This window comes from Hippichthys cyanospilos, chromosome 12, assembly GCF_059441005.1.
Source record: "Hippichthys cyanospilos isolate Australia breed blue-spotted pipefish chromosome 12, RoL_Hcya_1.0, whole genome shotgun sequence".
In the NCBI taxonomy this organism is placed as follows: Eukaryota; Metazoa; Chordata; class Actinopteri; order Syngnathiformes; family Syngnathidae; genus Hippichthys; species Hippichthys cyanospilos.
The window spans coordinates 2,236,740-2,250,326 of NC_142380.1; the positions used below are offsets into that span (position 1 = coordinate 2,236,740).

At 38.9% G+C, this 13,587-nt stretch overlaps 1 protein-coding gene across 5 annotated transcripts in view; it reads right to left on the reverse strand.

The window, feature by feature from the left end:
* Positions 1 to 825: 825 nt before the first annotated feature.
* The window catches only part of dpp6b (dipeptidyl-peptidase 6b), a 68,752-nt gene continuing 55,990 nt past the window's right edge, over positions 826 to 13,587 (reverse strand). For all 5 annotated transcript variants that reach the window (XM_088428909.1, XM_088428910.1, XM_088428907.1 and 2 more), the window contains 19 exons: positions 10,625 to 10,745; positions 8,757 to 8,911; positions 8,151 to 8,248; positions 7,938 to 8,064; positions 6,974 to 7,012; positions 6,388 to 6,495; positions 6,223 to 6,314; positions 6,097 to 6,144; positions 5,898 to 6,010; positions 5,409 to 5,456; positions 5,225 to 5,323; positions 5,073 to 5,142; positions 4,534 to 4,728; positions 4,408 to 4,462; positions 4,070 to 4,172; positions 3,869 to 3,924; positions 3,725 to 3,797; positions 3,569 to 3,642; positions 826 to 3,130 (listed from right to left, as the gene is read on the reverse strand). In XM_088428909.1, the coding sequence (XP_088285035.1) occupies positions 2,984 to 3,130; positions 3,569 to 3,642; positions 3,725 to 3,797; positions 3,869 to 3,924; positions 4,070 to 4,172; positions 4,408 to 4,462; positions 4,534 to 4,728; positions 5,073 to 5,142; positions 5,225 to 5,323; positions 5,409 to 5,456; positions 5,898 to 6,010; positions 6,097 to 6,144; positions 6,223 to 6,314; positions 6,388 to 6,495; positions 6,974 to 7,012; positions 7,938 to 8,064; positions 8,151 to 8,248; positions 8,757 to 8,911; positions 10,625 to 10,745 (1,821 nt within the window). In that variant the 3' untranslated portion in view covers positions 826 to 2,983. The remainder of the gene's footprint in view (positions 3,131 to 3,568; positions 3,643 to 3,724; positions 3,798 to 3,868; positions 3,925 to 4,069; positions 4,173 to 4,407; positions 4,463 to 4,533; positions 4,729 to 5,072; positions 5,143 to 5,224; positions 5,324 to 5,408; positions 5,457 to 5,897; positions 6,011 to 6,096; positions 6,145 to 6,222; positions 6,315 to 6,387; positions 6,496 to 6,973; positions 7,013 to 7,937; positions 8,065 to 8,150; positions 8,249 to 8,756; positions 8,912 to 10,624; positions 10,746 to 13,587) is intronic.

Here is a 13,587-nt window from a genome sequence, read left to right on the forward strand (position 1 = left end):
TGTCTGTGGTGTATTTATTAAGCAATATTCGTTTTTATATACAAGGCCAATGGATATGCGTGGAAAAAGTGGGATTAGGCTTTTAAATTGTTTTAAAGTATGCAGTATTTTTAATTGGAATTTTGTACCCCATGGAAAAAAGGGAGTTTTTAATGCAAAATATTGTGGGATAATAATTGTGGGATATCTGATTTTCTAAGTAAGGTTTTAAAAGACCGATATCACAGTAGTGTTTCGGTTTCAAATTGAAAGTTTCAAACTAGCATTAGGATTTTAAAGTAACATTCAAACTATGACATTCAAACTTTCAAAGTAGACTTTCAATCCAAGGTTACTCTCGAAGTAAGGTTCTTAACTGGGCATAACATTTAAAATTAGGGGTTTGAACACCTCGCATAAAAAACACTTTTTTAAAAAATCTTTTGAAAAGATTGAAAAGAGCTTTAAAGTTGAAAAAAGCATTACGATTTTTAGCGTTTAAAAAAAACATTTTCTGTGTGTGTTACACTTAACTATAACTTAACTATAGAGGGTCGTTTTAAGGGGGAATAATATGACATTTGATAAAACACCTTTAAAAATGCCTTACAGTAAATAATATAATTTAAAAAGTTTTTTTTTAATGCCTTAGTATGCAAGGTCTTTAAACACCTGGTTGTTGTTGTTGTTGTTTTTTTTTTAAATAACTCACATTACATAGCCTTAAAAAACGCATTAGTGAACAAAGGCGTGTTGTTAAAAAAAAAAAACAACTTACTATGCATTGTCATTTAAAGAAAAGCGACCCATACATGTTTTTTTTCCCAAATGAAGCTACCCAAAAGATACGATTCAAAATGCTTTATGTACAAGTTGCTCATACAACATAAAGACTCAAACAATGTCTTACTTTATACACTTTGTGCAATAGCTGACTACAAACCACTGACACTAACTAATTTGTCTGCTAGACAGAGAGCGAGAGAAAGAGTTTTACCATTTAGCACACAAAAGTGATTCAAAACATAATGAATCTTCGACAGGTAGAACTCGCCAGATAAGTTGCTGATTGCAAATGTCCATTTACAGACCGGTATAATATCTTCCGCGCATAACCTATTTGTCAATAACGTGTTCACAAACAGAGAGAAAAAGAAAAAAAAAAGTCCCTCACTTCCATCGTTGAGTAGGCTTTTAACATTGAACGTTGGCCCACTTTTAAGGCACGGTGACTCAAAAAAACACTACTGAGTATTTTTTACACATTTGACCGACTAAAACATTGTGCCTTTGATTTGTCGATGTGACGCAGCCATGCAAAAGTACAAAGGAGTTTTAGGAGGTGCAAAACTGCAGTTTCTCCTAAATACCCCTTTGTACTAAAGACACATGGCTCTTTTCGGGCAAGAAACACCAAACAAAACATAGTAATGTACTTGTCAACACAACAACCAGCTAATTCATTGGCAAGGTCGCCAGAAACTGGCAGTTCAGTCTCCGGGTCAATAGAGGGCGATATTTTCAAAAGTGCTGGCTTCCTAGAGGCATTATGTCAGTCCTCTCTTACTGCTTCCTATTTATCGTGGGAACGGACCGTACGTCACGTCCGAGCTTTGAATGTTTACCTGCTTTTTTTTTTAAGGTATGTTAATTTATCCACACAAGATTAGGAGCATCAACATTGTGCCTTTACGAAGATAATAATGCTCAGTTTTGATTTGCATGGTTACTGGTTGCGCTTCAAAAGTATGTACAATAAGTACCTGATTCATAAAAGAGAGAGAGAGAGAAAAAAAAAATCCAGTTACCGGTTACCATGAGCAATAAACAGCCAATACGAAATTAATCAATCAGGTAATTAGTTACGATCGTTAAAAAAAAGATTAAATTCTTAAATGCAGAGTAAATTATATCTTTATTATATTATCGCATTAAAAAGACCTTTATGTATTTTTAAGAGCCCTGACATTTAACCCCAGGTATTTTCTAAATATTGTATTTTTTTTTAATAAGAAGTTTGGTTAAAGTACGGTCTAAAAATGAAGAAAACAAATAAAGTACTAAAGTAACTAATAACTTGAGGTAAGTACAAGTGTTATCAATTTTAGAAAATTCAGTCCTAGAGTGATTTATTGATTTTTATGATTACCTTAGGTATTGAACTACTAAAAGAATAAAAATAATACACCTAAAGTAAATAGTACTTCATTCTCTAAATAGTAAATAGTACTTCATTCTCTAAAGTAATCTATTACCTAATTCTTAATCTCCTTATGTAAATCTAGACTTTATGTCCATATTTACGGTAAAAAGGAATAGGTTATTTTAGTATTTCCTTTCCTGAAGTTGATCACTCCCATAATTAATTATTGTTTATAAAAAAAATATTAATGGATGTGAGGTTCAATGTCTGAATTGTTGAACATTTATTTTTTAAAAATGTTTGGTTATTAAATAACAATGTGTCAAAACTTGACTCATGTGGCTGACGGATCAATCTTCCTCAAATTATGTAAAAAAAAAAAAAAAAAAAAAAGTTCCTGTTGATAGGCCGCACCCATATTTTTGTTTCGATGATCACGAGAAGCCAAAATTGAAAAACGATTAAAGGGCAACATGAAGTACAACAAAGGTTTGTCACCCTGAGCAAAATGTTCGGATGACACCATAAACACAATGTCGTTGCTATCAAAACTGAGCATTAGAATCTGTGGAAAAAATATTTTTTCCTGCTGCATGTATTTTCTGTCCTGCGGGTTGTCGTTATTTGCAAAAGTCTCTTCATTTTCCGAGGATTTCCCGTTTGTCATCACACCGGAGGCTCCATACAGAAGAATTCTTGTAAAGGTGCACGGAGGTCCGTTGAGTTTCCCCACCGACGGGCAACGTGCACGTTCGCCGCCTCGGACGCGGCTCGCTCCATGTAAGTCATGTGTTGCATATTGTGCTGTTTTAAGTGGCTGGGGGGGGGGCGGGGCGGGACGGGGCTCAGGTGGGATAGGATTTAGCTGTCGTCCTCGTCCATTTCCTCCTGCTCGTCCTTGGCCGCTTCGGGGAGCCGGAAACACTCGCCGAAGAAGTTGACCAGCGAGCGGCTCAGGTGCTTTCGGGTGTCTTCGCTGTGCAGGAAGTGGCCCTCGTCTGGGTAGATCTGTTCGGGCGGGACAGTTTTACCACTTGATGGTTCGATACATGTTTTTTTGGGACGTTAAAACGGAGCATAATATAAAGAACTGCTTGCAGAGTTGACTCAACAAGCTGACTCCTTGAAAATTATTATCTCATTAATAATGATCAAATAAATACATATATATATATATATATATATATATATATATATATATATATATATATATATATATATATATATATATATATATATATATATATATATATATATATATATATATATATATATATGTTAGAGGTTTTTTGTTTTTTTTTAGATCCTAGTGTGTCTCACAGTGGACATTTGTAGCATTTTTCTTCTTATGTAACGTTTCCAAGAACAAATACCAAAATATGACTCCTTTAAGCCCCCCCAAATTCTTCAAATATAGTCGATTTGAAGTCTACACACACATCTCACCTGAAGAGTGTAATTGGCCTTCTTGCTGATTAAATGGTTGATAAACTTTGCCGTGTGTTGAAAGTGAACTTTTTCTATGGACAGAGAGAATTGCAAGACACTTTAAAAAAAAGATCATTATGGTTCTGTATAACAGTGAAAAGCTCCATTAGATACCGTCTGCGGTGGGATGGATGATCAAGTACTGCTTCTGCAGCAGCTGACCTGCTCTGTGAGCTAAATTTGACATCTGGGAGACAAAAAAAATGCTCAATCTTACTTGAAGAAGGATTTGGAATAAAGAAGAAGTGGAAAGGATACCATGTATACTCTGGAGTCTGTCTTTGAGCCCAGATACCGTTCTGAAAAAGCTGACACTGGTTCCCAAAAGAGAAAAAGAATTCAAATGGCAACATGTATACTTTACAGTTTTTCACTTTTCGCGGGGGGGTTCCGGTCCCCATTGACCGCGAAAAAAGAGGGATTACCGCAAATAAACAAATAAATACAAAACATGTTTACCGTAAAGCTCGAAATCTGTAATAGGCGAAACCGCAGTCCCACATTTCAACTGAGTGAATTCATCTGAGCTCAGCAGCAGCGTTGCTAAATATCCTCCATAAGCCTGCGCAACAAAATTACATTCATACATTTGGATTGAGAATGACCTGCAGCTGGGGGCGGAGCTACATGGTGGCCAGGGGCGGCCACCCTATCATCTCCCCTCACGCCTAGTGGACATATTTGATAGCTGTGAATTTTTTTCCGCAATGTTTTGTTCTTCTATTACTTGAAAAGTGCAACCCCGCAAAAAATTTTTAGCTCCGCCCCCTGTTCTGCAGAATCTCCCAAGATCTTACCTTTCCATAGACTCCCATGCGAGTCTTGTCGATGTAAGGCTCTTTGGATATGAACCTGGGAATGACAGCATGTATGAGCAAACTTTAGTTTTCCTTAAAAAAGAAGAATAAAAAAAAAAGTCTGACCTGAGCGCCTCCAGCTGGTCCCTCTCCTCCAGCTTGCCCAGCCTTCTGTGCACTTTGTGGAGGAGGTTGGTACCCTGGAAGCCGCTGCCGTGGCCGTCGAAGCGGACCACCACCGTGCCGAAGCTGCTCACCAGAATGGTGGCCCAGTCCACCTGGAACTGCTCGGTGACCATCTGGCCGCCGGGCGTCCCGTCGCTTTTATTTGCCGGAAGAGAAAAGCAAGCTTCAATCGCACGATAATACACCATTTGTAAATTAACTACATTTAGAAATTAAAAACCTGCCCTTTTTTTTTGGGGGGGGGGGGGGGGGGGGGTATTCCAATGATGCAATATTTTTAAAGAAATGACACGATAACAAACCTATTTTACGTACGTGGCATTAAAGTTAGCTCAGTAAGGAGAATTTTTACATCTGCATGAGAAAAGATGCATCTGTTTGCATCTCAAACATGCGGTCTGCGGGCCATTTGCGCTCCGCAGGATGATATTTTGCGGCCCTCTACTTGATATCAGGCATTCATGTCTGGTTGTACTTACACCAGCAGCAGTAAAGGGTAATGTGCTGTGTCTACAAATCCAGCTGGTTTCAGAATCTGCATGGTGAGGGCTGGCGGCACACAACAGTTTATGCATTATTATCGTTTAAGATTTCGCGGTACAATAGTCACAAATAACACACAAACGCGTACTGTAGTCGTCTATGGTGATGGTCTCGTACTCCACTCGGGGCATCTGCATGTTGTTGTACGTCGTGTTGACGCGCTCGTTTGTCTCCACGATGAGTAGCTCTGCACATTAACGCACAATACACGCCGTGCATGACACTTTCTACAAATATATATAAAATTGCAAATATAAAAAGAGGGCACATACTCTTTTTGTCTTCTGTTCTGTAGATGGCCACACTAGGAATGTCGGGCCCTGTCAAGAGGAGTCAAGCTGAAAGTAAGGTTATTAAGTACCACTGTAAGAAAATTAAGTCCAGTGGGCCCCCGGTTTACGAGATTAATCCGTAATTACATACAATCCATACAATTAAATAACATCATAAATAAAAATTATAGAAAGGATTTATTTACCTTTGAGTGATGTGGCGATATTGTTATGGCCATATTCCCTAGCTAGCCTAGCTTAGCCTAGGTTGTTGGATGTGTCGTAAGCCGAAAGAAATGGCGTAAAGAGGGGACGAAAAAAGGTAGTGGTTCACGTCGTAAAAAAAAAGCCAGGCGGGGACGTCGTAAACCGGGGGTCCACTGTACTAAAGTAATTAGCGAGGTTTTTTGCAACATCTTGCAGAATATGAAGTGTGAATGCGTGTGCACCAAATTGTAATTATAAATGTGGGAAAAAAAGGTCACTCACCTTTACAACTGAGAAGGAAGTAGCGCATGTTGTGACTGAAGGACACGTCCACGTAGCCGCACTTGAACTGGCAGGACAGGCAGCAGCGGTTGAACGGAGGAATCGTGTCCGTGCTGGAAAACGCCACGGTACGCACCTGACATAATGCTACTAGCGTACAACGCTAACAGCGTTAGCATAGCGGCGAGGAAGCTCCTACCTGTACAGGTGTCTCCGTTTGGGGTCGTCCTCTGTGCTCAGGAAGTATCTGGAAAAAGAAGACTTAAAAGTGAGCGCCGAAAGCCTGACGCCGCAAACGTCCGTGTTGATATGCCACCAAACTGACATGAGGTTCCTCTGGTGATTATAAGCCAGGATGTTGGTGACGTCCCAGTCCCCCGAGGTCAGCGATTGAAGTATGTCTGTGCTCGTGTTTGGCTAAGACCGACAACAAAAAAAGTCAACGCCGAACCCTCCGAGGAGAGAAACATCCAATCGCGAGATAGCATACCATGGAAGTTGACATCGAAATGTGGAAGAACTTCCCTCTTCCACCCTGAGGGATGGCTCGAGTAAAAAAGAACTTGTGACCGTCGTGTGAAAAAAGCGGTGCTTCGTTCTGTGGAGAGGAGTGAAGGTACGCGTCTTTACGGCGTGTCCACAAGTGCTGCGAAAACACTCTTTAGATCGGGGCTGCCAAACTCATTTTGGCTCAGGGCCCACATGGAGGAAAATTTATTATTGAACATACAGAGTCAAATCATGGCATATAAGATAAAAACAATCGGTGCCAATTATATGTAGACCTTTGCTATTCATGGCTGCCTGGTCCCATTCATTGCATAGAACACATAAGATGAACTAAAATTAAACAAGAAACACAAATCTCTTTTTTCAAGGAGTACGGTGAAGTGCAAAGAAAATGAAACGGAATCAAATGGTGCAATAATCGTCCTATAAATTGCAGTGCTCATCTCGCCGTTGCTCGTAAAACTAAAATATTGGTCTCTGGACTTTGGACAGCAGACAAATGGTTCAGTCCCAAATGGTTCATTTTTCTTGGTTTGACGGCCCTGCTTTAGATGTTTCACACCTACCTGTCTGTGCAACCAACTTGTGCTCTCATCTTCATGTTTCTGAAAGTCACATTAGAACTTCGTTAGTCACAACTGCAAACTAAGGAAATGACTAACATAACAAGGCTGGGTCCACCATAAACATAACATGACATCACACTTGATTGACGTTCATTTGTCCACAGATTTGATCTGATGGAGTTCATATTTCGAAAAAAAAAAAAAGTATTCAACGACATCAGGCATTTAAACATGTGATATTTTTAGCCACAAGGGGGCAGTCTTTTATTTTTATTTTTTTTTCCTATTGAGATGAAGTATTTTAAGGTCAAGATGATCTCATTCCAAATACATTCTTTTCAATATTGTTGTCTTATATGTTTTGTGGATCCAAATATAAATACTAACAATTATAATAATGATTCTGTCCTCTTGATTTTGTTATTGTATTTCTATATATGTCGTACAAGTGTATTCCATCTAAATATACTGTAATTATGATGTTAGTATTTGCATAAGCTAGTACTATACATATTGCATTTTTTCCCGAATTTTATGAATGCTTTTAAAGGGATAATAATTAAAGTTAATAATGACTTAATAATGCATCTCAAAAATTGTAATCGTAATGGTTTTATTTGATCCAAAATGTGGACAATGATTATGTTTATACACAAAATCTCACACGTCTAGCTGCAATCACATAGAAATGTCAGAATCGTTGCATTTTGTAATTTTACATCTTTGAATCATCCGCTGGAAATTTCAGCTCCCTCGAGTTTTTTCCCCCATTGATTTTTTCATGATATCTTAAAATAAATCAAATGAATTTCCATAATTCGTAACATAATGCCAAAAAATTATTTCTTTTTGAACTCCAGGAAAACCTCTTTATATCATTAAAAAATATGATTTAGTTTAGGATAATTTTGGTGTCGAATGGAAATTCTCTGAGTGTATAAAATGACACATTAGTAGAAAGCACCTTGATGCAGACACCTGTCGTAGCCTCACACAGCGTCAGTATGGAGTTGTTTTGGGCCCGGTTCAGCCAGTTGACCGCCAGTTTGGTGCTGGTGGCCCATTTCACCATGGTGATGTAATATTCCTTCCTAGAAAAGCCGACGCAGCTCATGCGGAGGGACACTCGTGGATCTGCGCCCCAGCATATGAAGGAGAGCGCCCGACGGGCCCTCACCCGATTCGAGGGTCATCGGGTTTCTTCATCACCACGGTGTGCAGAGGACCGTTGAGGCTCACCACGGACAGGTGCACCGCCGGGTTTTCCTCCCCAGCCTGCAGAGGTTTGTTGATATGAATTATATCGGATCATCTTGTGAAGGCGTCTTATTTATATAGTTAGTATTATTTATGTTTCTGTTATATTATTCATGTTATTCCTTAACTTTATTGTGCGCCCTTGTTCGAAATATTCCTGTGAGGGGCCGCTTGTATTTTTGGTATTCCAAATATTCATCGTTTTTTCCCGAAATTCCCAATTTTGCACAGCAACAAGTGACACTGGGAGATTTATGATGGGAAATTTAAAGCTTTCACATTCATAACATTTAGAGCATTCATATGATCTTTGGGATCATTCCCAACATTTTCCCACAATTCAACATTTTCCACCCCAGAGAGTACTATTAACTTCTAGTGGGAGATTTGACAATACATATTACTTCAGGAATTGCATTCATTTAGTTACAAAACGTTTTGTGGATTGACTGACTTTTAAAAGAGATTGAACGAACTAGCAACATGAAAAGCCAATTTCATCAGCACGATGGGTGTGGTGCGTTACTTTTGGGTAGTGATACTCCAAAGTGTTGGGATAGGGCGTTCCCGTGAAGAAGGGAACTTCCATCTTTGGCACCAGCGTGTCGTTGATTGTCAGATAGGCCAGACGCAGGCCGTCCGGAGACCACCAGTGGGCTTTGTAGCTCTGCAGGATCTCCTCTGCGCAAAAATAACCCACCACACAGTCAATCAAAAGTGCTCCAGAAAAGAAAAAATATCTATCTATCTATCTATCTATCTATCTATCTATCTATCTATCTATCTATCTATCTATCTATCTATCTATCTATCTATCTATCTATCTATCTATCCATCCATCCATCCATCCATCCATCCATCCATCCATCCATCCATCCATCCATCCATCCATCCATCCATCCATCCATCCGTTTATAGCTAGCTAGTCAGCTAATCAAGCATACCCAAATCCTAGATTTGATATTAAAAAAATAATGAACACATCAAAAAAACAGTGCTTTTTGTATGACTTGGTTAAGTGCTGCAAAAGTGAAATCCAGCAGGGGGCACTGTGTCTTTATGGAACGGGGCCTGTCGCTAGTACAGTACATCCATCATCTTTTGCAAGGGATAAAACACCATCAGGAAAGAGCGTGTCTTTATTTAAAAATGTTTAGTGCGTATGCCGTGAAAATGTATCGGCTGAATGATTCGATATTGTGTAGCTGAGTTAGTCGCAGAGCATCAGTGTACAGTACTCCAAAACGGTTTTAATCCAAAGGGAACAATTATTGACATTATCTTCGGCACCCAGAGCATCTGGCGCGGCCCTCGCACGTTTCCCTTGGCCGATGTTTAAAAGTTGCCGTTGGAACATAAAGTGCGGATAAATCACATTTCATTTGCGCAGCTCAAGGATGAGAGCAACACACGGGGACAATGCAACCCAACCTTCGCTCTCGCTGAGTGTGTGCGCGTGAAGGAATAAGCTGCATGATTTGTGTCGGGGTGATAAATCCTTATGAGGCAGCGGGAAAAACGCCACAAAACAAATCTTTGCGCGGTAATGAAAATGGATTACGTCTTTCATTTAGCTTTCCGGGGGCCACAAAACAGAAATAATCCCATTAATAAGGACGCGATTAGAGCCGACCCCCTCAGCAGTTCACCAAAATTACAGATCCTCCCGTCATAACTGGCATTTTTTTAATTGCATTACACATTTACAACATTCTGTGATTACTATTAAAAGCCCCCCAGGAATGGTAATCAGTAATGGCGAGACAACGCCATTGACTGCTTCAATGAACCTAGACGCTTTATCATAAATGACAGTGGGGGTGCAATAAATCCATTAGTAAAACATATATATATATATATATATATATATATATATATATATATATATATATACTAGGGATGGGCGATAATATAGATATATTGCTATACGAAGTGACACAATACGCATATTGCGCATATATTAAAAAGTATGAAATTACAGCTGCAGATACCTACAAAAAAAATCTCATTTACACCTTGAGGTGCCTTCACATACCCCCAGAAGTATTTGGCCTTCATGTACTTCCAGAAGTACACGTGAGAGCCCATTGTTGTTCGGCTCATTAATGTGACTGTTTTTGTTGCTCATAGTGGTTAATCATACTAAAAAATATGGACAGCTCTTTTACTTTTCAGGTATTCTACAAAAGATAGTAAGCGCAGCTCACTTTATGATGAAGCGTAGTTTACCAACCGGCAGAATAAACACGCGTTGTCAAGATAGACATTCAATACAAAAAGTTGACATCTGTCTCATGGCATCGTAGTACACATTTGATTTATGACTCCTTTTCCCCAGTGTTAAGGGATGTCATCGGAATAGTGCAATAAGGTTGAAAGCACGGTGAGCGTTACCTTCATAGAGCCAATCAGCCAAGCCATTGAAGACCACGCCCTCCTTTCCGGTGGAAACCAGGCGGATGGTGCGACTCTCTACTGTTGCTCTGTAGTAGATGTTGTTCTCAAATATGAAGATCTGGAGACATAATCATGCATCCTGCATAATTTAAAGACATCATCTACGCACATGAATTCTGTCTCGGCAAATATAATTGGCATTCGGTTTTCAAAATGGTGGCCACCTGGGGTGTAAAATCTCCTTTGAAACCCGGACTAATTCGTCGTAGCTGTCTACATCAGAGGTCCCCAACCGCTGGCCTGCACCCGAAATAATCAACTTGTTTTGCCTCCCTCTTCAGGCGTTTTTGAGTAATTGATCTAATTTCAGTAAATTCCAAACTGTATTACAATAGGCCGATTTAATCACACGAACAACACGCTATTTTCCATGTTTAAAGCCTAACTGAACATAAATACCTTAGTTTAAAGCAACAAGCATAGTTTAAGATTCGAAATTGAAGCGTTTTATTGGCATATGCAATGAAATTCTTATTCTGTTCACTTCCTCGAGCAGACTTACATTCCACACAATAGAGCAAACAATAAAGTAGACAATGGTAGGCAATTAAAACAGTGATAGGACAAGGGCAGTAATAATGAACTAATATATTAATAAACTCACATTCTGAGCATACAATGGAGTAGATGAAAGATGGAAGAAACTGTATTATATGAGGATGACAGTGCAAAATATCATGTATTGCAAAATATGATGTATTGTGCAGGATTTTGTATTTTTTACTTTGACACCTTAACCCTAGATTAAAAATAGCCATGCCAACATGTCAACCTCAACTTTTTCAATATTTTTTATTGCGTTTAGAAAAAAAATGTAGTCTTGTTTGAATAAATATATACGTGTAAATATTATATGGATTTACTGTATAATTACGGAAGATAAAATTTGAACTAAATAAGCGATCATAGAAATTCCATCTTTACACCTTGAATATTAGAACAATAATTTTATGAACCAAAGGCCTAAGAGTACATAGACAAATCATTGAGTATAATAATACGGTATTTATTTATGACAGTCAGGTATAAATATACAGTAATGACTAACAGTATATTACACTTTACAAGTACAGTAAAAGTGCAAATTTGCATACAGTTATCAATAATTTGGTATCACTGATGTTAAAATGGATCTGACTCCAATTTCATTCAAAAAGACAAAAACAAAAAAACATCCACAGTCTAAATGTGAAACACTTGGAGTTGTGTAAAATAATATATAAGTATTTTGTCAAATAATACTTTCATTTTCATCTTTGTCATGACTGTCTCTTATTTCCTATAACAATATAACCTCACTGTCCGGTGTGTGTGTGTGTGTGTGTGTGTGTCTCACTGATTGCTCTGTCACAGCGGAGTAATTGTGTGAATTTAATGAGGGCATCTTCATCTCCGCGCACATCTGATTTGCGACTTCACACACACTCAAACATTCACACGCTGACAGTGATGAATGCCTCTATTTCTGATGGATTTAAGGCCAAATCAGTTTGCTCGTGAAGAATCTGGAATAAGAATGAGGGTAAACACTGGCGCCTCCTTCCACGTAGCGCTTATCTATGAAGTTTCAATATGTTCTATTGCGGCCTTTTAATTTATTCATAATGCTGTGGATTCAGTTCAAATGAATGGAAAGTGATGGGAAAATTTACAAATGTTTACAATTTTTTCATCATTCAAGCTAGTGAGGAGGCAACATTGTAAATGGACATTCTGATGCTACCGGCTGAAAATCTGGGACTACATTTGTCGCGGTAGCTCTAGGTGTATTTTATTCAGCAACGGTGTGGGTTCTTGTTCGTGTGCTGGGAAATTGACTCATTAATGACAATGCGCATCCGTATAAAACTTCCAAGTTGTGTCATGCTCCAATTAATTTGCTCTTAATTTGAAAGGGAACATGTACTCTTCCTGTCACATTTGCTGATACGTACTAAATCCTTGTTAAATTCTCGATGCCCCCAGAAGTATGAAGATACTTGTACACCCATTTCCTTCCTTCCTTCCTTCCTTCCTTCCTTCCTTCCTTCCTTCCTTCCTTCCTTCCTTCCTTCCTTCCTTCCTTCCTTCCTTTTTTCTTTCCTTCATTTCTCCCTTCCTTCTTTGCTTCATTTCTTCCTTCCTTCATTCCTTCCTTCCTTCCTTTTTTCTTTCCTTCATTTCTTTCTTCCTTCCTTCCTTCATTTCTTCCTTCCTTCTTTCCTTCATTTCTTCCTTCATTTCTTCCTTCCTTCCTTCATGTCTTTCTTCCTTCCTTCCTTCCTTCATTTCTTCCTTCCTTCTTTCCTTCATTTCTTCCTTCCTTCATTTCTTCCTTCCTTCCTTCTTTTTTCCTTCGTTCCTTCCTTTTTTCCTTCCTTCCTTCATTTCTTCCTTCCTTCCTTCAACCCATGGTGCCACCATCCATCCATCCATCCATCCATCCATCCATCCATCCATCCATCCATCCATCCTTCCACCCATCCTCCCATCATCCATCCTTCCTTCCTTCCATCCATCCCAAACCAACGCCTAAACTAAGATGCCAATGTATTAGTGTCTATCATGGATTAGTTAGCTTCTGGTGAGGTCACTTAAAATGCATGCGGACTCTTATTGATCGGTATTTACCACGCTGGCTAAAAAGTCAATGACACTTCACAACTACACAGGGAGCCCCGAAGCAACAAATCACATCTCACTGGTTCAATTCTTAGGTATTAAAAGCTACAAGAAGAAAACCAAACAAAGAGTTAATGATCCTGATCCTGCTGAGCCAACATATTAAGGAACGGATACGCAGAAATGCCAAAAGCATGCAAACAAAGAAAAAAAATTCAACACACTCGAATTTATCCGCTTGAAAGCAGCTAAAAAAAAACCTGTGCCCAAAAGTGTTTGAGGATAAACACGCTGACATT